Source organism: Schistocerca cancellata, chromosome 3 (assembly GCF_023864275.1).
Source record: "Schistocerca cancellata isolate TAMUIC-IGC-003103 chromosome 3, iqSchCanc2.1, whole genome shotgun sequence".
Lineage (NCBI taxonomy): Eukaryota > Metazoa > Arthropoda > Insecta > Orthoptera > Acrididae > Schistocerca > Schistocerca cancellata.
Window position 1 is genome coordinate 649,628,642 of NC_064628.1, and position 26,351 is coordinate 649,654,992.

General features: G+C 44.0%; 1 protein-coding gene across 1 annotated transcript in view; it reads left to right on the forward strand.

Moving 5' to 3' along the window:
• The window catches only part of LOC126176485 (potassium voltage-gated channel subfamily KQT member 1-like), a 302,329-nt gene that overhangs the window by 135,730 nt on the left and 140,248 nt on the right, over nt 1-26,351 (forward strand). Inside the window, exon 3 of the mRNA XM_049923639.1 lies at nt 4,684-4,810. Coding sequence (XP_049779596.1) covers nt 4,684-4,810 — 127 coding nt within the window. The remainder of the gene's footprint in view (nt 1-4,683; nt 4,811-26,351) is intronic.

Genomic DNA, 26,351 nt, shown 5'->3' on the forward strand with positions numbered 1-26,351 from the left:
AGTTATGTGATCTACCCATCTAATCTTCAGCATTCTTCTGTAGCACCACATTTCGAAAGCTTCTATTCTCTTCTTGTCCAAACTATTTATCGTCCATGTTTCACTTCCATACATGGCTACACTCCATACAAATACTTTCAGAAATGACTTCCTGACACTTAAATCTATACTCGATCTTAACAAATTTCTCTTCTTCAGAAACGCTTTCCTTACCATTGCCAGTCTACATTTTATATCCTCTCTACTTCGACCATCATCAGTTATTTTGCTCCCCAAATAGCAAAACTCCTTTACTACTTTAAGTGTCTCATTTCCTAATCTAATTCCCTCAGCATCACCCGACTTAATTCGACTACATTCCATTATCCTCGTTTTGCTTTTGTTGATGTTCATCTTATATCCTCCTTTCAAGACACTGTCCATTCCATTCAACTGCTCTTCCAACTCCTTTGCTGTCTCTGACAGAATTACAATGTTATCGGCGAACCTCAAAGTTTTTATTTCTTCCCCATGGATTTTAATACCTACTCGGAATTTTTCTTTTGTTTCCTTTACTGCTTGCTCAACATACAGATTGAATAACATCGGGGAGAGGCTACAACCCTGTCTTACTCCCTTCCCAACCACTGCTTCCCTTTCATGTCCCTCGACTCTTATAACTGCCATCTGGTTTCTGTACAGATTGTAAATAGCCTTTCGCTCCCTGTATTTTATCCCTGCCACCTTTAGAATTTGAAAGAGAGTATTCCAGTCAACATTGTCGAAAGCTTTCTCTAAGTCTACAAATGCTAGAAACGTAGGTTTGCCTTTCCTTAATCTTTCTTCTAAAATAATTCGTAAGGTCAGTATTGCCTCACGTGTTCCAGTGTTTCTACGGAATCCAAACTGATCTTCCCCGAGATCGGCTTCTAGTAGTTTTTCCATTCGTCTGTATAGAATTCGTGTTAGTATTTTGCAGCTGTGGCTTATTAAACTGATTGTTCGGTAATTTTCACATCTGTCAGCATCTGCTTTCTTTGGGATTGGAATTATTATATTCTTCTTGAAGTCTGAGGGTATTTCGCGTGTTTCATACATCTTGCTCATCAGATGGTAGAGTTTTGACAGGACTGGCTCTCCCAAGGCCGTCAGTATTTCCAATGGAATGTTGTCTACTCCGGGGGCCTTGTTCCGACTCAGGTCTTTCAGTGCTCTGTCAAACTCTTCACGCAGTATCATATCTCCCATTTCATCTTCATCTACATCCTCTCCCATTTCCATAATATCGTCCTCAAGTACATCGCCCTTGTATAGACCCTCTATATACTCCTTCCACCTTTCTGCTTTCCCTTCTTTGCTTAGAACTGGGTTTCCATCTGAGCTCTTGATGTTCATACAAGTGGTTCTCTTTTCTCCAAAGGTCTCTTTAATTTTCCTGTAGGCAGTATCTATCTTACCCCTAGTGAGATAAGCCTCTACATCCTTACATTTGTCCTCTAGCCATCCCTACTTAGCCATTTTGCACTTCCTGTCGCTCTCATTTTTGAGACGTTTGTATTACTTTTTGCCTGCTTCATTTACTGCATTTTTATATTTTCTCCTTTCATCAATTAAATTCAATATTTCTTCTGTGACCCAAGGATTTCTACTAGCCCTCGTCTTTTTACCTACTTGATCCTCTGCTGCCTTCACTACTTCATCCCTCAAAGCTACCCATTCTTCTTCTACTGTATTTCTTTCCCCCATTCCTGTCAGTTGTTCCCTTATGCTCTCCCTGAAACTCTGTACAACCTCATCAGTGATGCCAAAAGAAAAATAGCCATTTTATGCATCCTGACTATCTGTCCAAACTACGATGACTATAGGAGCCATCGCGTAGAGCGTCTATACGCACCAGAGTCTCAGCAGGGAATGCCTGACCGTCTCCTCTCGTCCGGGGTCCACACACGGTGGCCGGAAGGGCTCAGAGAGTCTGCACAGCGGCTGTTTGCCAACCTAAAGGGGCCTGCTAACGCGCGGGGAACTTGTGTCTCTCTGGCCCAGTGCAGTCGCACTCTACTTGACACGATGGTTGGCTAAACTGCATCTCCACATTCAGAGAACCCACAGCAGACAGCCCATGCATACGTCAGCAGACGACCCGCATTCACATTCGCAGACTATACGAATAGTGATAATATAATTCCGGATTAAAATTCTCTGGGTGTCGGAAGAGCACCCGGGTGTCCTTTGAGCATGTGACTCTTGTAACAAGTCATGTAACGGCTCACATGGAGCCGTTACAAGGTCAAGTCTCGTCCAGTGGTTGGAAGAAAGGCAGAGGGTGGTAGATGAAGGTCGAAGTGGGCGTCCCTCCACATCCACAAACGAAAACAGCATTGCTAAAGCGCAAGACATGGTGGTACCGGACAGGTGCGTAACGGTGTTGCGTGTAGCGTCCACACTGCATATGGGCTGCGTTCAAGCTCATCATATGCTCCGTGATGTGTGGGGTTACCGAAAAATATCTGCAAGACGGATACCAAGAAACCTGACCTCAGGTTACAAGAGTGCAAGAACGGGAGTTAACCTCGATCGCTTCATACACTACGCGTGAGAGGGTAAAGAATTCTTGTTCAGAATCTTCAAAGGGGATGAGACATGGGTGCACCACTTTACCCGAGAATCCAAGGCCACCTTAATGATACGGATGCATCTCAGCTCGCCAGTGAAGAAAAAATGCAAAGGGATCGTGAATGCTGCTTGCTACTGCGACAACCTCATTAAACTCTCCGCCATTCGACGAAAGAGACGGTTCTTGAGTGAAGATTTTGTGCTCTTGGACGACAACGCAAAATCACACACAGCAAGGCTCACAGAGGTTCAGATTCGTCGCTTCGGATGGGAGAGATTAGATCACCCGACCTACAGCCCTCATCTTGCCCCATCGGACTTTCACCTGTTCCCTGCATTGAAAGCTGCACTCTCTGGGCGTCACTTGTAAGCCACTGTTGAGGTTGAGTTCGATGTGCGACAATTCCTTGCATCGCAGGGCATAGAGTTTTACCAGAGTGGTTCCTTCAAACCATTGCACGCTACGACATACGATTCAATGTTAGTGGCGACTATCGGGAAACTAGAGCAAAGTGTGTCGTTCGTGCTGTCTTGGTAGTTTTGTTTTCGGCAATAAAGATTCTGTGTGAAAAACAATGATGAAATACTTTCCGAATGTCCATCATACTTACATAATTCAAACTATCATTTTTAGCGATTAAAAGAAACATTCTAAAATACAAGTGCACTGTACCTGAACTATACTAACGAAAAGTTTCTGCATTAGTGCGTTCAAAAATATTAAATATTTATTCCATCCTCCCCCCCCCCCTGCCCCCTCCATGGCCATGTCTGATAAGACGCAAGTGTGTTACACTAGTGACGGTATGAGGCATGATCACAAAAGGATCAGTTTAAACGAAAAAATTAGTGATAGTCATAACAATATCGAAGAGTCAGGTTACCTTACATTCGGAAAGTGGATGCACTCAGTGACTGTATGTGACTTATAAATTATAGAGTGCAGCAATCAGTCGTCCTTTTTAGATTTTATTATGCAAATCCAGATTTCAGCTAGTAGCTAGCCATTCTCAATGCGCTGTTTCTTTATTCTCAGTGCGTGTAAGTCCCTGTTGTTCGGGCATCAGCCACAGTTCTTTGAATACTGTGACTGAGGCCCGAACAACAGGGACTTCGATGCATTGAGAATAAAAAAATAGCGCATTGAGAATGGCTAGCTACTAGCCGAAATCTGGATTTTCATAATAAAATCTAAAAAGGACGACTGATTGCTGCACTCTATAATTTATAGTATAGAAGAGTGCTACTTTAATCTTCATATCAATGTTACGATGTTTCCGTCGCCAGTGTAGACACTGAAACAATGTTTTACATCCTAACATAGATATTTCAGCTCCTAACATTGATATTTTATAAATATTGATGATCATTGACTATCCCTAATTGTGACTTACAAATAAAAGAGCGAGTTAATTTATTCATCTTGCATCGTAAGGGGCGATCTGTAATAATCACTTGAGAGAAGGTGAAGTTGTTAGTCAAGATCGCTTGTAAGCAATCTCTGTTGCCAATTACCTGTTTCGGTAAGCTTGATTACTATCTCGATATAAGGTTATTACATCTCTCCTATACCAGCCGTACAAGTACTCTTCCTAAAAGGTTTGAGGGGCGAAATGAACAACGCATCGGCACGTCAAGGTTAAAACCACAATACACAGGGTAATTCCCCTGATGTTCGTGTCCCACGCTACACGCTACTGAGTCCTTCATCGCGGCCGGGCACCGCTAGACTATCTAGTGGTGTAGTGTGTGGCTTGGGACACGAGCATTTAGCGAATTACTCTCTATATCATGGTTTTAACTTTGACTCGTCGATACCATGTTGACCTCGTCTCTCACATACTTGGCAATATTTCAGGAAGAGTACTTGTACAGATGGTACAGAAGACAAGTGATGGCCTTTTGTCGAGATCTGAAGATGGTAACCATTCTTTTCGGAACCGGTGATCCACAAATGATGTTTAAAAGCGATCTCGGGCAAGAAGTTCACATTCTCTCAAGTAAGAATCGTTGTAGCAACCGAGAATCACTGAAGGTGCGGTGAGTGTGTGGTCTTCCAGGAGACGTAATATTGGCCCGTGGCTGTTGCAGGAGATCTGCCTGGTGGTGTTCTTCGGCGCCGAGTACCTGGTGAGGCTGTGGTCTGCCGGCTGCCGGTCCAAGTACATGGGCTTCTGCGGCCGCCTGCGCTTCATCCGGAAGCCCATCTGCATCATCGGTGAGTCCCGCCCTACTCTAGAAAACTTATGACTTTTACACAGCAGTTGAGGTTGAAAGCCCAACACATCTTTGTAAACATCTTAACGTCAGTTAAATTTTTACTAGATGTGACTTTCCCGGCTTTCTCGGCGGACCTATTGCAAATACTGATGCTATACGATTCGCACGCATCACGTTACAGCAACATATATATTTGATTAACATTACTACGCATTGATGTAAATACTGACTGTGAAAGTTACTAAGTTTTAAGGGTGTAACACCTTTGTTTTATGACCATTGTTCAATTACTCTGGCCACGAACGATGGAACACCGTTTTTAACTGTGCCATGTCTGGATGTTGTAATTTTAAGAAAGGTTTGAACGATGTGTGAAGCCATACTGATACCAAAACTACTCAAGAATGTTTTATGATCTAATTAGGGCTAGATTGCTGGCCGGGAGCAGTAATCAATCCAAATAAAGAAGATTTCATGTGCAATCTTGACTCCAATCTCTAACATAAATACAAACTTTACAACAGATCGCGTACCTCCTCGTTGACAATGTCTTGAAAAAGATATAATTGTATGTTGGTACCAACATTTTGCATGTGGATTCTGATAGTTCACAAAAGGAATCACGAAGTCCCGTATCAAATCGTCAGACACGCTGTTTGAGAAACTGACTGATGCGTGCTGAAACATCGACACGTCACCGTGGCTATACTGAACAGGACGCAGCAGGAAGAGTGTCTGACCTCCCTGTTGAGAGCTTGCCGGAAAACGCCAAGTCTGCTGGCCTGCCTTTTTATTGGGCACCGTCGCTCCATGTATCAGAGTACATAAAAATATGAGATGGAAGGCGGCGCAAAGATATTTGCAGCTTGTCTATTGACCCCTGAGGCACATTAACTTCTTAAACAAGTGACTCGTGCAGCGCTTGCTTGCATGGAACGTATGACATGAAGCAGACCGTAGCGCACGTCGCCGACGTGTTTCAAGGTGCCAATGGGCAGATATAGTCATGACATCGCGCAGAAATGGATCTATCAAGGTTATCTGTTCAACAGACGACCATCCATGAACGTTTTCTCCATTATGTTTACATTGTGCGCGTGTTCAAGACTAAACCATATAATACACTACTGGCCATTAAAAGTGCTACACCAAGAAGAAATGCAGTTAATAAACGGGTATTCATTGGACAAATATACTAGAACTAACATGTGATTACACTTTCAGGCAATTTGAGTGCATAGATCCTGATAAATCAGTACCCAGAACAACCACCTCTGGCCGTAATAACGGCCTTGATACGCCTGGGCATTGAGTCAAACAGATCTGGAGCATGTGCTGGCTAGGGCAGCAGTCGAACATTTTCTGTATCCAGAAAGGCCCGTAGAGGACATGCAACATGCGGTCGTGCATTATCCTGCTGAAATGTAGGGTTTCGCAGGGATCCAATGAAGGGTAGAGCCACGGGTCGTAACACATCTGAAATGTAACGTCCACTGTTCAAAGTGCAGTCAATGCGAACAATAGGTGCCCGAGTCGTGTAACCAATGGCACCCCATACCATCACGCCGGGTGATACGCCAGTATGGCGATGACGAATACACGCTTCCAATGTGCGTTCACCGCGATGTCGCCAAACACGGATGCGACCATCATGATGCTGTAAACAGAACCTGGATTCATCCGATAAAATGACGTTTTGCCATTCGTCCACCCAGGTTCTCGTTGAGTACACCATCGCATGCGCACCTGTCTGTGATGAAGCGTCAAGGGTAACCGCAGCCATGATCTCCGAGCTGATAGTCCATGCTGCTACAAACGTCGTCGAACTGTTCGTGCAGATGTTTGTTGTCTTGCAAACGTCCCCATCTGATGACTCAGGGATCGAGACGTGGCTGCACGATCCGTTACAGCCATGCGGATAAGATGCCTGTCATCTCGACTGCTAGTGCTACGAGGCCGTTGGAATCCAGCACGGGGTTCCGTATTATCCTCCTGAACCCACCGATTTCATATTCCGCTAACAGTCATTAGATCTCGACCAGCGCGAGCAGCAATGTCGCGATACGATAAACCGCAAACGCGATAGGCTACAATACGACCTTTGTCAAAGTCGGAAACGTGATGGTGCGCATTTCTCCTCCCTACACGAGACATCACAACAACGTTCCACCAGGCAACGCCGGTCAACTGCTGTTTGTGTATGAGAAATCGGTTGGAAACTTTCCTCACGTCAGCACGTTATAGGTGCCGCCACCGGCGCCAACCTTGTGTGAATGTTCTGAAAAGCTAATCATTTGCATATCACAGCATCTTCTTCCTGTCGGTTAAATTTCGCGCCTGTAGCACGTCATCTTCGTGGTGTAGCAATTTTAATGGCCAGTAGTGTAAATACCAAAATACATCTCTATATCACAGTCTAACACAGACAGCGTGAGGAAAATACAGTGATGAATTTCCAATTTTTTGTCATATATTTGAGCTTCAAGCGCTGTTTGCAGCTCATTAACAAATTATCGGAATACGTTACATAGTAACTAGTCAAGTGCAGGCGCGGTGGGTACATATCTGGTCCTGTTCAGTTGCGAGCTGATATGTAATGTACTCCAATCACCTAGCAATGATTCGGTAAGTCGAACCTGATGATGATACTGGAAAAAGATGAAATCTTGTCGACAACTGTGTGGCTTGGAAACGAGCTCTGCTATCGTACACCCTATCCTACATCTGCCTGAATCCTAAAATTCATCTCCTACTGCAGGTGTGATTTGACCTCATTTCCAAGTTGTAGGGGAGGAGATTACGCATGATGACAGATGAAGTACAGTAGGTGATAGCACAACTCTAGTAAAAAATCAGAGACGCACTCAGACATCTATATTTCGATAAAAGACCAACCAGTACTATAAAAATACTCACGACTGAACAAGGCAAAGAGGCGCTGAAGTAGGTGTCAGATGCCTAGGTAGGAGATAGTTGTGACTGAACTGTGAGGTAACGCTCGGTCAAGCAAGAAAAATAAAACTTTTAAGTAATGAGAGACAACGTACAAAACAAATAAATAAAACGTATTTGAGTGCGAGCGAGAAACATAGTATCTAATGACGGCACTTGACAGCAGACGTGATACTTCAGTCACGGTATGGAGGCGCTGGTGGTCCGCAAACGACGGTAATTACGAGTTGCCATCGTAATTAGGGTAGATCTGGTAGTCACAAGTAGTAAGCAACAAGATTACGGACAGTTTCGTGGACTAAGCAGTAACTTTTATCGATCTTCTGGCCCCTGTACCACTCAACGTGTCGCCTTGTCGGAAGAACGATGTGATCGATGATGCGGTCGAAAGACTGACTATACCAGCCACGGAAACGCGAATTGTAGGCAGAGGAACTCGGGGTTATTTAAGAACTCTGAATTCGAAGAAGCCAGCCGTCTACAGAGAAGGCCCAATGTTCATAGAGGACCTATACTCAACTGCACAATTTTGGACGGGCCGCTTAGCTGCGTTTGGTTACCAAACACTGGCTCTTTCTAAAGGCCAGAATCGCTCCTCTAGACTCTCTCTGGAGTATTCGTGCTCGAAGGACAGTTCAGCCTTAGCACAAAAGGCCCCCTTACAATGTAACCGTCAATTTGGCTGTAATTAGTAGTGTCTTAGTTAATTTCAGTTACATTCAGTAAAAATTAGGGACAACACCTTCATACCGGAGGAACATTACTGTCTATTTGGCATCTCTCTTCCGCCGTCGGAACTTTTCGTACACGGCGTATCCCTGAATTATATTGAAAAGAGCAAACTGTACACTACAGCCACACAGGGATAGGACGAAAATACTGAAAACAACGCGAAAAGAGCATGCTTGAAGATTGCAGCCAAGCCTACAGGTTGCGCTGTTCTGTATGACCACGAACGGTACCTGCACAGTGACCATGATACGTGACAAATGACAGTCTTGTTCACAACAGTGTTCTGTGTAGTTGAGAGTGCATTAAGTCCGAGTTAAGTGAATTCCAATGTGGGAAAACTGTTGGTGCTCGAGTGGTATGTGCTACGGTATCCAAGGGAGTCGAAGTGTTTGAAGAAGTACCATATTGAAGATTTGCACCGCATACAGGGAAACGGAAAAACACCGTCCTCTAAGTCATAACGCAGACGAAATTATGTGACGAGTAATTGTGACAAACGGCTATTGACGTGGACTGAGACGGAAAGTAAGAGGACGGGAGCTGCAAATGTCACTGAATGTGGCACTCACGAACCCTACCAGTACCAAAACAGTACGAAGGGAGCTCCATAAGCAGGGAATTTCAGGGCAAGCTGGAATTCTAAAACCACACATCAGCGACACAGGTGTACCTAACAGGAAAACGTGGTGTCAAAGGCATAAAACGTGAACTATGGGGGAATGGAAGAAAGTCATTTGATCGGATAGTCTTGTTTCAGACTGTTTCCAGTTTCTGGCCGAAGTTACGTACCAAGAGTGAAACATGGTGGGCGTTCGGTGATGTTTGTGGGTGGCCATATCGTGGTATTGCATGAGCCCTATGAGCACTCTGCTACGTCACGTTACTGCCAACGATTAAGTGACCATTTTGGCAGTTCAAATGGCTCTGAGCAATATGGGACTTAACTTCTGAGGTCATCAGTCCCCTAGAACTTAGAACTACTTACACCTAACTAACCTAAGGACATCACACACATCCATGCCCAAGGCAGGATTCGAACCTGCGACCGTAACGGTCGCGCGGTTCCAGACTGTAGCGCCTAGAACCGCTCGGACACTCCGGCCGGCATTTTGGCAGTTCAATTGCATCCTGCGTTTGCTCCCGAATGGTGTGATGCTGTGCTCCAACACGACAGAGCGCCTGTTCAAACAACGTGCATCGTCCAGGACTTGTTTTGTGTGTTCCATATTCGCCAGACCTCAATGTTATTGAGCCCTAGTGGTCTACTTTGGAGAGATCGCCATCAAACTTCATAATCGTTACCTGAACTCGTCTTTATTTTGTAGGAGAATTGTACAAATTTCCCTTTGAAACCATACAGAACCTTCATTTATCCATTGTGAACTGAGTGGAAACTGTTTTTAATGCCAACAGGTTTCCTACACCGTATTAAGCATGGTAATGTGTTTTTGGTGTTTCCAATTTTTTTTTTACACGACCCTGTATTTTTAGCCAAGCAGCCTTTACATTTAACACTCACTGCCTAACTATCGGGACATACTTTGCTTTACTGTAAGCTATGAAAATTGAGAAGATAATCGTCATATACGCTCATGTGCTGTCACATTTGAGGATTCAACTTTGTGGCACAAAAAAAAAGTCTCTGAGCACTATGGCACTTAACATCTGAGGTCATCAGTCGACTAGAACGTAGAACTACTTAAACCTAACTAACCTAAGGACATCACACACATCCATGCCCGAGGCAGGATTCGAACCTGCGACTGTAGCGGTCGAGCGGTTCCAGACTGTATCGCCTAGAACCGGTCGGCCACAACCGCTGGCCGGCACGAAATTCGTCGGCGCCTTTGTCCGAACGTAAATTAATTATAAAAGGTCTACAGCTAGCGTGATTTTCTTGATCCTGTTTTCGTCTTGTACTATTCCACACATCAGTCTCAATCCCAGAAGTATAGCGTCATATTCGTCTTCTAGACATCACGAGAATTTTTACCTCCAAAATTTCCCTATTTCCATAACGGCAGAGACTCGCAAATGGGTTTTACTACTGGCATAGTTCGGCCGTCGCTAACTCGATATCGCCTAGCGTATTCAGAAAGATCCTCTCTGTGTTACGAGCGCGCAGACAATTACAACTGCAGACCAGTCATAACACTTTCTGCAGTATTCAGAGCATCCGCAGCTACTATATGGAAATGAGAATACGTCCTTACTCAGCCAAGCATATCCACCGCATGCATTCTGCGAGGATTAAAAAGCCCCACCGCTTTATGGACTCATCGTATCAAACAATGTTCCCTCTTCCTCCTTCCATCATCTATGTGAGTGGTTGCTGTCTGCATGCTGTTGAGTGCTTTCTGCTCTTCGAGTTTTTTACGTATTAAAGTAATGAATACGCGGATTGGATGGCACATATATGAATATTAGACTGCAATTTATCGTGGAAATGTGAGGTACGTCCGATACAGTGTCATAATTGTGCATAGTGCACCCATACTTTTATTTAAAAACTTAACTATGTGACACGATATATTACGTAGAAAATACACAGTCGGAACAAACGCAACACCCTCAAGGAAAATGTCAGTTTACCGACAAGTTATGTGACGGGTAATTCATCGTTGCAGTAGTAAATGATAACAGATTCCGAGCAAATGAAGCACACGTGTCACAGTAAAGTGTGCGAAAGCAGTCGCATCTGTAAACAGTGTACTTCACTTTGGCGGCAACTCAGGTTCTTATTCTCACATGCAAACGATAATAAATGTACCGAACGGCATCCTGTGATATACTGTCGCAAACATCTTTGTTACAATTCGTGAATGGTTCATGCTGACGCTGGAGAACGAGTAGGTACCCGCCTCATCATGCTGCGAGGGATCTGGCGATCGTGCCGGCCAGGACAGTTGTTATACACCACGAAGAGCCTTTTGGGTACCAGCAGTCTTACGTGGACGTGTGTTATCCTGCTGAAAAAGTACGGCACCTTCCTAGCAAAGAAATGGTAGTGTCACGGGGAAAACAACCAGTTGTACACCATCTGTAGTGCTCAAAAGTGACCAGAATGTTGTTTTAAGGCACGTCTAATACACTCTAACACAAAGAAAAACGACGCACCACAAAGGAATTGTCCGAATAGCACAGAAATCAGTAAATGTGATTTACATGTACAGACAAATAAAAATGATTACTATTTCTGAAAAAAGGGACGATTTATTCAAGAGAGAGAGACTTTTATAAACTGAGCGTCAATAATACGATGGTCCATCTCTGGCCCTTATGCAACGAGTTATGCGACTTGGCTCTGACTGACAGTCTTATCGCACAGATACCAAAAACAGTTATAAAATACAAATGATTCAAGCAGTCACACCAACATTTCTTCAGTTAAATCAACTCATGATTAATTAGTTAATTTAAACGACTAAGATGCACCAATTTAGGAAGGACTAACAAGCAAGTAGCACAATCAAATATAACTCAAACAACCGCTTAGCGTTGGGCAAACAATGACAGCAATGAAGCTAAAGATTAAAATTCCAACATGTGGTTGGCCAAAGGGGGTGCTTGACGTTAATTAGTATGACTCACAAGAAGTGTAATAACTTAAAATTATACGAGTCTGGCACCTGACGAGCTCAGGTTCGTTAAGCACTAATATTTTATGCAACGAGCACAGGAACAGTTCTCAGTACAAATATTTTACATTTGATAAATCAGAGAAGCCCCTTGGGCATAATCAAGATACTGACGTGGAAAAATAATGAAATACCATTTAACAAATTGAGGATTACACCAATACTAAAACATTTACATTAAAACCAGACTTCAAACAGGGCAGAAATGGAGAGACAGGTATGGCCGGCCAGTTCTGAGTAACATGGTTTAGAATATGGGACACTTCAAGTTAATTTAACGCCAGATTTCTAAGAGATAGAAATTCAACTTATGAGGGATGCCGTAGCAAGCCAGGAGGGCGCAACGACTCAGAGGCTACGGTGGGATGGGAAGCGACGCGCCGTCCGCGCGCATGTACACAGCCGACGTGGACAAGCTACGCCCGATGAATCGGCGGGTAACAAATAACGCCACGGGGCAGCGCCTTCAAACGCTACGAACAGCTCGGAATGCTGAGAGCAAACAAGCAGACATACAGGGTGTTTCAAAAATGAGCGGTATATTTGAAACGGCAATAAAAACTAAACGAGCAGCGATAGAAATACACCGTTTGTTGCAATATGCTTGGGACAACAGTACATTTTCAGGCAGACAAACTTTCTAAATTACAGTAGTTACAATTTTCAACAACAGATGGCGCTGAGGTCTGGGAAACCCTATAGTACGATATTTTCCACATATCCACCACGCGTAGCAATATTATGGCGTAGTCTCTGAATGAAATTACCCGAAACCTTTGACAACGTGTCTGGCGGAATGGCTTCACATGCAGATGAGATGTACTGCTTCAGCTGTTCAATTGTTTCTGGATTCTGGCGGTACACCTGGTCTTTCAAGTGTCCCCACAGAAAGAAGTCACAGGGGTTCATGTCTGGCGAATAGGGAGGCCAATCCACGCCGCCTCCTGTATGTTTCGGATAGCCCAAAGCAATCACACGATCATCGAAATATTCATTCAGGAAATTAAAGACGTCGGCCGTGCGATGTGGCCGGGCACCATCTTGCATAAACCACGAGGTGTTCGCAGTGTCGTCTAAGGCAGTTTGTACCGCCACAAATTCACGAAGAATGTCCAGATAGCGTGATGCAGTAATCGTTTCGGATCTGAAAAATGGGCCAATGATTCCTTTGGAAGAAATGGCGGCCCAGACCAGTACTTTTTGAGGATGCAGGGACGATGGGACTGCAACATGGGGCTTTTCGGTTCCCCATATGCGCCAGTTGTGTTTATTGACGAAGCCGTCCAGGTAAAAATAAGCTTCGTCAGTAAACCAAATGCTGCCCACATGCATATCGCCGTCATCAATCCTGTGCACTATATCGTTAGCGAATGTCTCTCGTGCAGCAATGGTAGCGGCGCTGAGGGGTTGCCGCGTTTGAATTTTGTATGGATAGAGGTGTAAACTCTGGCGCATGAGACGATACGTGGACGTTGGCGTCATTTGGACCGCAGCTGCAACACGGCGAACGGAAACCCGAGGCCGCTGTTGGATCACCTGCTGCACTAGCTGCGCGTTGCCCTCTGTGGTTGCCGTACGCGGTCGCCCTACCTTTCCAGCACGTTCATCCGTCACGTTCCCAGTCCGTTGAAATTTTTCAAACAGATCCTTTATTGTATCGCTTTTCGGTCCTTTGGTTACATTAAACCTCCGTTGAAAACTTCGTCTTGTTGCAACAACACTGTGTTCTAGGCGGTGGAATTCCAACACCAGAAAAATCCTCTGTTCTAAGGAATAAACCATGTTGTCTACAGCACACTTGCACGTTGTGAACAGCACACGCTTACAGCAGAAAGACGACGTACAGAATGGCGCACCCACAGACTGCGTTGTCTTCTATATCTTTCACATCACTTGCAGCGCCATCTGTTGTTGAAAACTGTAACTACTGTAATTTCTAAAGTTTGTCCGCCTGAAAATGTACTGTTGTCCCAAGCATATTGCAACAAACGGTGTATTTCTATCGCTGCTCGTTTAGTTTTTATTGCCGTTTCAAATATACCGGTCATTTTTGAAACACCCTGTATAATTCATACATAATAATCATACAATATATGAAAATGCTCAGACCAAGACAAGAAACTCAATGTGAGCGGTGCCCCAAGTCCCGACAAAACCTTATGTATCACAGCAAGAATATTACGATAATAATTACTAAGAAGATTAACCGGTTAATCTTACAATAAAATATAACAGCAAGTTAATGTAGTAACCAAGAAATCACAGGGTACCCAAACACATAAACTTAAGTGATTTAAAAGGTAACAGGCAGATAGGCTGATCCTGAGGGCTGACAGTCAAACTACTACAATAATAATTATATTTAGAAGAGAAATATTCGAAATTAATCTCACCAGAGTTATGGAACACAATTAGATATGTGAACCAAGATTCACTGGGCCGCTAGCATTTCTTTACCAATGCCATAAGCAATTTTATAGACGTTGTGTCAGTCAGAGAGACAACAACTTCCAATACAAATAATACTCAGTTTCGATCCCAGTGGCACTGATACATATGGCGGCCTATGTGAAAAAATTAATTTCAGGCCTGAATGACAAGATAAACAGACATTGAACAAGTTGCAATTGAAGGAAATTTTAAAACACATCAAATCTGGTGCTCAGATAAATCTAAACAGAGGGAGCAAAACGTAAATTTAATACTTGAGACAGAGTGACGTAGGACCACAGGCAATCCAGCGTGGCGGGAGAAACTTCAATATGGCAGCATATGTATCTATCTAGTAACGAGTACGTTACCCCCAAAGGGCAGAACAGACGGCACCAGAAAATGAACAACACCCACATCAGCAACTATGGCTCCTTAATCCAGGAAAAATCGGCTGCGTGGACATTAGGCCCAAGTATTACCGACCAACGCAACTCTACCGACCACAGAGCCCCTTAGACAATAGTGCGCCCATAAGCTCTGCGAACAGCTCATCGTACTTAACATGTGCCTCTTGTGTTTCTCCCCCTCCTCCCCCCTCCCCCTTCCCCTCCTCCTCCCACTCCTCCTCTTCCTCTCCTCCACTCCTCCCCTCCCCCCTCCCCAGCCCTCCCTCCCCTCTCCCTCCCTCCCTCCCTGCCCCATCCCATCCCTCCCGACTGCAACCGATTCGCTGCCCATGTAGTCAACACGGTCCAAGAAACTACAAGCAAAGACTCAACTAACAAGCAACTGAAGCGCCGCCCGGCTACTAGACAAGGACGGATCGCGCCGGTAGGCAAAATGTAAGGACATAAAAACGGGTTCAAATGGCTCTGAGCACTATGGGACTTAACAGCTGTGGTCATCAGTCCCCTAGAACTTAGAACTACTTAAACCTAACTAACCTAAGGACATCACACACATCCATGCCCGAGGCAGGATTCGAACCTGCGACCGTAGCAGTCGCGCGGTTCCGGACTGCGCGCCTAGAACCGCGAGACCACCACGGCCGGCTGTAAGGACATAGTCTACACTTTTTGAAGTAAGCCCAGTTCCCCATTATCACAACATCGCTGACAATGTAGCGAGCTAACGCAAGTCATGGGACAACTGACTACTCTTGACAACCGATTGGCCAGTCGACCGTTTTTTTCGTTCAGTCGGTTATTTTTTCAACCGAATGAAACCAAACCCCACGGCCATGTTAGCCACACGAATATTTTCACTGACTCTCCGGATACGAGTGGTTTTACTTAATATAGAGCAATAGATTGACACAAGTCTTTGACACGTCCGGCAGCCACTTCGATTATACATGAACCACGACTTGGTTGGAAACTTTTTTTGAAACAAATAGCGTACCATGTTTCAAGGATAGGTGAATAAAACATATGTCTAGGCATTAAGTGTTATCAAAATTCGTGTACTTATTTACTTAAATACGATTTTTTCGTGAATCTGTCATTAAATATGAGTTTTTCGTAGTTAAGAAGTGCTGCTAAGTTATATTATGTTTACATAAACAAACAATTACTTTTTTTATTTAGATAAGCTGTCTCTCTCTCTCTCTCTCTAACTCTCTCTCTCTCTCTCTCTCTCTCTCTCTCTCCCTCTCTCTGCTCGCTGGTTTGCACCCATCACTGATTGCTTTGTTTCGGTAGACGTTGAAGTGACGTGAACAGAAAGCTTATACACTGAAGAGCCAAAGAAAGTGGTACACCTGCCTCATATCGTGTAGGCCTCCCACATGGCCGCGGAAGAGCTGCAACACGACGTGGCATGGACTCGACTAATGTCAAGTAGTGCTGGAGGGAGTTGACACCATCTACATCTACATCTACATCTACATCTACATCCATACTCCGCAAGCCACCTGACGGTGTGTGGCGGAGGGTACCTTCAGTACCTCTATCGGTTCTCCCTTCTTTTGCAGTCTCTTATTGTTCGTGGAAAGAAGGATTGTCGGTATGCCTCTGTGTGGGCTCTAATCTCTCTGATTTTATCTTCATGGTCTCTTCGCGAGATATACGTAGGAGGGAGCAATATACTGCTTGACTCTTCGGTGAAGGTATGTTCTCGAAACTTTGACAAAAGCCCGTACCGAGCTACTGAGCGTCTCTCCCGCAGAGTCTTCCACTGGAGTTTGTCTATCATCTCCGTAACGCTTTCGCGATTTCTAAATGATCCTGTAACGAAGCGCGCTGCTCTCCGTTGGATCTTCTCTATGTCTTGTATCAACCCTATCTGGTACGGATCCCACACTGCTGAGCAGTATTCAAGCAGTGGGCGAACAAGCGTACTGTAACCTACTTCCTTTGTTTTCGGATTGCATTTCCTTAGGATTCTTCCAATGAATCTCAGTCTGGCATCTGCTTTACCGACGATCAACATTATATGATCATTCCATTTTAAATCACTCCTAATGCGTACTCCCAGATAATTTATGGTATTAACTGCTTCCAGTTGCTGACCTGCTATTTTGTAGCTAAATGATAAAGGATCTATCTTTCTGTGTATTCGCAGCACATTACACTTGTCTACATTGAGATTCAATTGCCATTCCCTGCACCATGCGTCAATTCGCTGCAGATCCTCCTGCATTTCAGTACAATTTTCCATTGTTGCAACCTCTCGATACACCACAGCATCATCTGCAAAAAGCCTCAGTGAACTTCCGATGTCATCCACCAGGTCATTTATGTATATTGTGAATCCTGCAGGGCTGTCCATAAATGCGCAAGTACATGGGAGTGGTGGAAATCTCTTCTGAAGAGCACGTTGCAAGGCATCCCAGATATGCTCAATAACGTTCCTGTTTGGGGAGGTTGGTGGCTTGGAGAAGTGTTTAAACTCAGAAGAGTGTTCCTGGAGTCGCTCTGTTACAATTCTCGACGTATGGTATGTTGTCCTGCTGGAACTGCCCAAGTCCGTCGGAAAGGACATGAATAGATGCAGGTGATCAGACAGGATGACATGTCAGGGGTCCCATACCACTCCAACTGCACATGCCCATCACAATTACAGACCCTCCACCAGCTTGGACAGTCCCCTGCTGACATGCAGGGTCCATGGATTCATGAGGTTGTCTCCATATCCGTTCACGTCCATCCGCTCGATACAATTTGAAACGAGACTCGTCCGATCAGGCAACATGTTTCCAGTCATCAGCAGTCCAATGTCAGTGTTGACGGGCCCAGGCCAAGCGTAAAGCTTCGTGATGTCATCAAGGGTACACAAATGGGCTTCCGGCTCCGAAAGCCCATATCGATGATGTTTCGTTGAATGGTTCGCACGCTGACACTAGCTGATGGCCCAGCACTGAAAGCTGCAGCAATTTGCAGAAGGGTCGCATTTCTGTCACACTGAACGTCTCTCTTTAGTCGTAGTTGTACCCGTTCTTGCAGGGTCCTTTTCCGGCCGCATCGATGTCAGCGATTTGCTGTTTTACCCAATTTCTGACATTCACGATACACTCGTGAAAGTCAGGCGGGAAAATCTCCACTTCATCGCTACGTTGGAGGAGATGCTGTGTCCCACAGCTCGTGCGCCGTCTGTAACACCACGTTCAAACTTACTTAAATCTTGATAAACTGCCACTGTAGATGCAGTAGCCGATCTGACAACTGCGCCAGACACTTGTTGTCGTACATAGATCTTGCCGACCACAGCCACATATTCTGCCTGTTTACGTATCTCTGTACTTGACTACACATGCCTAACCAGTTTCTTTGGCGCTTGAGTGTAAATCACTTGATTTTTTAAGAATATTTGTGTACTATCACTCGTCGGCGGGCATTTTTTGCAATGTATATTTGTCAGCATTCATTAATTTTCTGTGAAATTCTTTAATTAATGTGGTTTGATAATACGAATCACTCCTGCAGGTACTGTATACCACATTGAATTTATCTTGACGATCACTATTTATCCAGTCATCTGACTTCTTCCATTTCCTCGTCACTGAGCATTTCGGTATTCTCATCGATACAGAAAGTTCACTATTAAGAAAATACCTATTCATAAATATTGAATTCAAAAGTGAACAGTCAGCTACAGTCGGAACTCAGTAAAAAGCAAATATCAAAGCGACAATAACAGTGATGACAAACGATCACAGAGTGCATTCAGTAATAATGATTTAACAATGGTAAAACGGTCGAATGTTTCCGCTCAAAAATGAATGCTTCGGACTGCGTCTAGTTTTTCATTCAATTGTTCCCACATACTGGTTTCACTCAGAAGAATGAACGAATAATTCAACCATCCGTTAAACTACAAGCAAATGAGGTGCTCTTTTTCCAACAAATGACTGACTCAGTTGTTTTCATTCAGTTGCTCGCATCATCAGTTGACATGTTTTCTGAGATAAGCATTGTCGTATTCATTTAACTCGCCGATGAGTGATGTGCTATGTCGCTCACAAAGCAGTTTTTGTAAAAATAATTTTAGGAATAATATTTAGGTTAATACCACAGTGGATTGATCATTCGTAACAAACGGGAATAAATGAATTAACACACATTTCTTGACGTAGAATTTTCATAGTGCCATTCCAGCAGTGTTACATGCTGTCAAGCTGTCAACGGGAGCTCCACTAAACGGACGCTTGAAAATTTGCCATTTTTTGTGTCATTAGACTTTCGTTTGATGCATCTCTGAGTGAGGCTTATATCCAATGTCCGCTGGCAGCACGAAGGCTATTTACTTACGTGTTATCATATGTCCTATGATTCTGTTCTTTCATGTAGTCAGTATTTTCCGTATGTCCCTTTCCTTAACGATATAGCGGAGGATCTCATTCCTTACCTTGCGACTCCCATAATTTTCAATATCCATCTGTAACGCCAAATCTGAAACGCTTCAATACTACTTCTACGTCATACTCTGCAAGCCTCTTAATGGTGTGTGGTGGAGGGTACATTTGGTACCGCTACCTGATCCCTCCAACCCTGTTCCATTCTCGAATTGTGTATGGGAATAATGACTGTCGGTAAACCTCTGTATTGGTTCTAATTTCTTGAATTTTCTCAACTTGGTCAGAACGCGAGATGTATGTGTGGGGGGGGGGGGGGGGGGGGGAAGTAATATGTCGTCTGACTCCTCCTGAAAAGTGCTGTAACGAAATTGCAGTACTAAATCTCTCCGTGATGCACAATGTCTCTCTTGTAACGTCTGCCAGTGGAGTTTGTTCAGCAACTCCGTAACGCTCTCTCGCCAGCTAAACGATCCCGTGATGAAACGTGCCGCTCTTCGTTCGATCTTCTCTATCTCCTTTATCAGTCCTACCTAACAGGGATCCCATATAGATGAAAAATACGCCTTATAAGCTACTTCTTTCATGGATGAGTTGCATTTCCTTAAGATTCTTCCCATGAATCTGAGTCTCGTGTCTGCTTTTCCCACTATTTGTTTTATATGGTCATTCCACTTAAGGTCGTTCTGGATAGTTACGCCTTGATATTTTACGGCAGACGGTGTCTCCAGCCGTTTGTCAACAACAGTGTAGCTGTAGAGTAGTGCATTTCTTTTCCTATTTATGCGCAGTATGTTACATTTATTTACGTTTAGGGTCAACTGCCAGAGTTTACGCCATTTATCAATTCTCTGCAGGTCGTTCTGCAAATTGCTACTGTCTTCTGGAGTTGCTACTTTGCCATAGACAACTACATCATCTGCGAATAACCTTAAAGAGCATCAGACGCTTTCTCCTCGTCATTTATATATACTGTAAACAGCAACGGTTCTATCGCACTTCCCTGTGGTACTCCGGATGTTACCTTTACGTCTGTCGATTTAGTTCTGTTAAGAGGGACGTGATGAGTTATATCTGCAAGAAAGTCTTGAATCCAATCACAGGTCAGCTCAGATACTCCATAAGCTCGTATTTTTTTCATTAAACGGCAGTGCGGGACGGTGTCAAATGTCTTACTGAAATCAAGGAACACGGCATCAAGCTGAGCGCCGTTGTTCACTGCGCTGTGGAGCGAGCTTAGTTTCGCAGGATCTCTGTTTGCGGAATCCATATTGATTTTATTTATTGCATAATCTCTATAGAATCTTATAGGTACCTCATCTAGTTCTGAAAGATTTCCACTACCAAGCGAATGTACCTGTTTTTCAGTTCCGCGATCGGTTATCTCAATATCTGCCATTTTGATGTTCGTAAGACGATTGAAAGGAGGGACAGTGTTACGATATCCCACGGCGAAATAACTTCGGAAGACCAAATTCATTATTTCGGCCTTCTCTCAGTTATCTTCCTTTTTGGTTCCGTTGTGGTCGCTGAGAGAATGACTAGATGATTTTGACCCACTTACTGCCGGCCGCGGTGGTCTAGCGGTTCTGGCGCTGCAGTCCGGAACCGCGGGACTGCTACGGTCGCAGGTTCGAATCCGGCCTCGGGCATGGGTGTGTGTGATGTCCTTAGGTTAGTTAGGTTTAAGTAGTTCTAAGTTCTAGGGGACTTATGACCTAAGATGTTGAGTCCCATAGTGCTCAGAGCCATTTGAACCATTTTTTTTTGACCCACTTACTGATTTTACGTCAGACCAGCATCTCTTCGGGTTTTTACTCAGGTCGGTTAACAACGTCTTACTTTCAAAATCAATGAACGCTTCTTCTCATTACTCTCCTTACGCTCATTTTCGCTTTGTTCAGCTTTTGTTTGTCAGCTATGTTTTTACTTCTCTTGAATCTAAGATGAGGTGCTCTTTGTTTACGTAGCGCTTTTCTAACACGGCTATTAAAACATGGTGAGTCTTTATCATCCCTTAAAACCTTACTCGTAACATATTTATCCAGGGCATATTGAATGATGCCTTTGAATTTTTTCCATTTGTTCTCCCCATCTTCGTCGTCATCGCCGAATATTTGATGCTGACTGCTGAGAAATTCTGAAATTTGTATCCTGTCACCCTTGCTGAGCAAATATATCTTCCTACCTTTCTTAACATATCTTGTAGAACCCGTCGCCATAGATGCTTTCACAGCCTTATGATCACTGATTCTCTTCTTTTCCAGTATTTTCACAGCCGTTATTCACTTTTAGATGTACGTTATCAGAAATTTCTTACTCAAATTAAAGCCATCATTTCATACTAGTAGATTTATTTTAGCGAATAATACCCTCTTTGGCTGTATTAACGTGCATGTTAAATCCTTCTTGTTTCGTCCGTCATGAGTTATTTCTCCCCCAGAGTTGCACAATTACTTCATTTTGTCTTTCTATGCCGTCCCCGATTTTGATTCTAAGTTTACCGCTAACCTCTTTTCTGCTCCTCCACACTATCCGTCTTTCTTTTGTTTAATCTCTATCCACATTCCATTGTCAGGAGACCGCTGATTCCATTCAACAGATCCTATTATTTTTGCTCACTTTCACTGGAGATAGCACCGTCATCAGCGAATCTTGTTAATATCCATTCACAGTGAATTCGTGAGACTTTCATTTATTTCTACAGGTCGTTTCACAATTCACGTTACACACGTCTAGAGGTTGTAGAGAGGACGTAGTAGATCAAGTTTTATTTAATAACCCATGTCCGGAAACGTCATCCAAAGACGCCACACAGGGTCAAAGCACCGATACTTGTAAATGTATGTATACTGTGTACAGGGTGATCCCGTGCTGATGTTACAAACTACTTTCACGGATGATCGAGATGGATATATGTATCAGTCTGAGGAAGGGGACCGTTGTTCGGAAACGAAGTTACAAGCGAAAATCATTCTCATACCTCTGACAGTGGAACATATACTTACCGGTACTGTTGTTGCTAAGAATACACGGTACGCAATTTTCAGAGGTAGTAGTGCAGAACAAGACAAGAAAAACTGTCTAGTAAACATGGTCCCTAAAACGGGTACATGAGAAGCTATGAGCACTTGTTCATCTTCGGTAATGAGAAACACATCTCCTCCATTGAACAAGTGCTCAAAGCCCTTAATGTACGCATTTTATAGCCCATGTTTACTAGACATTTTTTCACAATCTCAGCAACAACAATACCGGTACATCTACTCCACTGTCAGAAGCATAACCTGAGACTCGTTCCTTTCCAGACAGGGATCCTTAGCTAGAATTGATAAATTTATGCTTCTCCGTCATCCTAGAAAGCTTGTAACATCGTCTCGGAATCGCTCTATACATACATACATTAAGAGGCACCGGCACATATGACTTTGACGCTCTGTAGCATCGTTAGAAGACATTTCCGGACATAGGTTCGTATTGAAAAACACTCATAAACATTTGAAAACACTGGTGATAAAAAAAAACCTACACTACTGGCCATTAAAATTGCTACACCAAGAAGAAATGCAGATGATAAACGGGTATTCATTGGACAAATATATTATACTAGAACTGACATGTGATTACATTTTCAGACAATTTGGGTGCATAGATCCTGAGAAACAGTACCCAGAAAAACCACCTCTGGCCGTAATAACGGCCTTGATACGCCTGGGCATTGAGTCAAACAGAGCTTGGATGGCGTGTACACGTACAGCTGCCCATGCAGCTTCAACACGATACCACAGTTCATCAAGAGTAGTGACTGGCGTATTGTGACGAGCCAGTTGCTCGGCCACCGTTGACCAGACGTTTTCAATTTGTGAGAGATCTGGAGAATGTGCTGCCCAGGGCAGCAGTCGAACATTTTCTGAATCCAGAAAGGCCCGTACAGGACCTGCAACATGCGGTCGTGCATTATGCTGCTGAAATGTAGGGTTTCGCAGGGATCTAATGAAGGGTAGAGCCACGAGTCGTAACACATCTGAAATGTAACGTCCACTGTTCAGAGTGCCGTCAATGCGAACAAGAGGTGACCAAGACGTCACGGCGGGTGATACGCTAGTATGGGGATGACGAATACACGCTTCCAATGTGCGTTCACCACGATGACGCCAAACACGGATGCGACCATCATGATGCTGTAAACGGAACCTGGATTCATCCGAAAAAATGACGTTTTACCATTCGTGCACCCAGGTTCGTCGTTGAGTAAACCATCGCAGGCGCTCCTGTCTGTGATGCAGCGTCAAGGGTAACCGCAGCCATGGTCTCCGAGCTGATAGTCCATGCTGCTGCAAACGTCGTCGAACTGTTCGTGCAGATGGTTGTGGTCTTGCAAACGTCCCCATCTGTTGACTCAGGGATCGAGACGTAGCTGCACGATCCGTTACAGCTGTGCGGATAAGATGCCTGTCATCTCGACTGCTAGTGATACGAGGCCGTTGGGATCCACCACGACGTTCCGTATTACCCTCCTGAACCCACCGATTCCATATTCTGCTAACAGTCATTGGATCTCGACCAACGCGAACAGCAATGTCGTGATACGATAAACCGCAATCGCAATAGGCTACAATCCGACCTTTATCAAAGTCGGAAACTTGATGGTACGCATTTCTTCTCCTTACACGAGGCATCACAACACGTCAGCACGTTGTAGGTGTCACCACCGGCGCCAATCTTGTGTGAATGTTCTGAAAAGCTAATGATTTGTATATCACAGCATCTGCTTCCTGTCGTTTTAATTTCGCTTCTGTAGCACGTTATCTTCGTGGTGCAGCAATTTTAATGGCCAGTATTGTATTATGTACTCAAATCACCTCTACGAGTCCTAGAAGTCTGTAACAGGAATATCCGAACACCTGTATTTGCAGATCTTGATTGACAGCAATGAGCCTCGACAGAGAAGACTTTAAAGTTACAAAATATAGCCTTTGTATCAGTAACGTGTTGAGCCAAATGGCAACTACTATTCATGTACAGAACAGGAATGCCCACCATCGTTTGTGCTCCTCTATGACGGTCTCAATGGACGCAGAGTAGTTTCCTAGTGCACTGACAGTGCGGGGACGAGTAGGACAGTGGGTAACAACAAAACCCGATAGGACGGCTTGCCGATCGCCCGCTATTATTAACGACGCTATTTGCGGCACGGCAGCCAGTGCTCAAGTGCAAAGTAACGATTGCACGAGCGAGCGAGACAGGAAGAGTGTGGTGAGGTGGGCGGGGGGAGGGGGGGAGGAAGAGGGGGGGATGGGCAGCCGAGCGTGTGTGGAATGGATGGGGTGCGACGAACGTGGCTGACCTCATTCCGCATCGCACCTACCTTCCATCTGCCTGACCCCTTATACGCAGATTCTTCTCGCGCTACAGCCACCAGTCGCCACGAAGGAAACGTGGATATAAATAAATTCATGGATTTCTTGTAGCGTCAAGTGGTTATAACAGCTTTCGACTGTGTGCTCCTCGGTCATTTTCGAAAGGTAACTAACTGCGGTGGTCTCTTTCTTTATTATATGCTTTCCATTTTCTAGACTAAACGGACTTCTCGAGTTATGATCCATGGTAGTCAGTGACCTGTCAGGGAAGTAGGAGATGAATTGTTAGTGGTGCAGACGGAGAAGTAATTGGGAAAATTTGGGAGGGGATTTCCAGTTCTACCATGTCTCTTACAACTAACGGAAACTTTCCGAAAACCTCATCAGAACGGAGGATGTGAACTATTTTTAATTTACTATACAAATTTAGTGTATGTAGGGGAAAGGCGGGGCAAAATGGGGAAGCTAACTTTAAACCCTTACAAAATGGACAAAAATAAACAAATTCAAGTAGGTTTGATTATCATTTGTTTACTTAACCATTGAATTACAATAGCATGCAAAGAAACCTGCAAATTTGTTACATTTAGTTAGAAATATCTCGATTTGAAACGTAAACTACCAATTCCCCGTCTTGCCCCATATGCGGGGTAAGATGGGGAACTAGCACGAATTCATCTCTAAAGCTTAAATAAAGACTGGAATAACGAAATCATGTGACGATAAGGTTTCGAAACATGTTTCTGCGAATTGTAGAATCAGGTATTACGTTTTATTTAGGCCTCTTACTTTCACATAGTACACAAGTGTGGACAGCCTCGTCATCATCACTTTCTATCCCTGCACAAGTGTCGTGGGTCCAGCGTCCGCAGCTAATACGCCGTATCCAGCCTCCTTCAGAGAAGTCATAGCAGTATAAACATTCTTCACTCTCTTCCTCGTTGTCATTCGACCTCAGTTTAATATTCCTTGAGCATGAAGGGGTGGTTAAGACGTCAGTAACGTTCATCACTTTTTCGTTGTCATTATGTCCTTTTGGTGGTATCCCAAGTTTATTAAACGCCTTTGAGAAGAGTTTTCGTTTACATGCAGCACGTTTGGGACTCCTTTTCATTTAATTTCTTCAGATAGTTCACTCCTATAAGGAGATTCGGTTAAAACAACGGGTTTTCCACGCCTGTTAGATGGTTTCCTTCTGTTTTTTTATCCACCTTTGGAACAGCTAACACGATTTCAGGGCTGGTAGCCTGAAAGTTAGACGAAATAGAGGCTTGATATTCACTTGTTAATTGTTCAGGTGTTTTACGTCTTGACAACATCTCTGGTATTTGGTCTTCCGTTTCTTTAACTTCAGATGTGTGAGCTTGATGAATGTCTGTAGTTGAACAGGGAAGGTAATCACTTTCTTGAAACACATTTCTGTTTACAGGCCAAATGCCTGTTTTCCGAAACCCGTTCACTGCTGTGGACATTGTAGCTGAATGAATGAAGGCTTTGCCGAATAAACCTACGATCTGATGCAGAGTAACAACTTTTCCAGGATGTGTGCGAAGCCACGATCGTACTTCATCTTCGTAAAATTTACTGAGAGGTTTCATAAGTGCCACGTCCAATGGTTGAAGACGGTGTGAG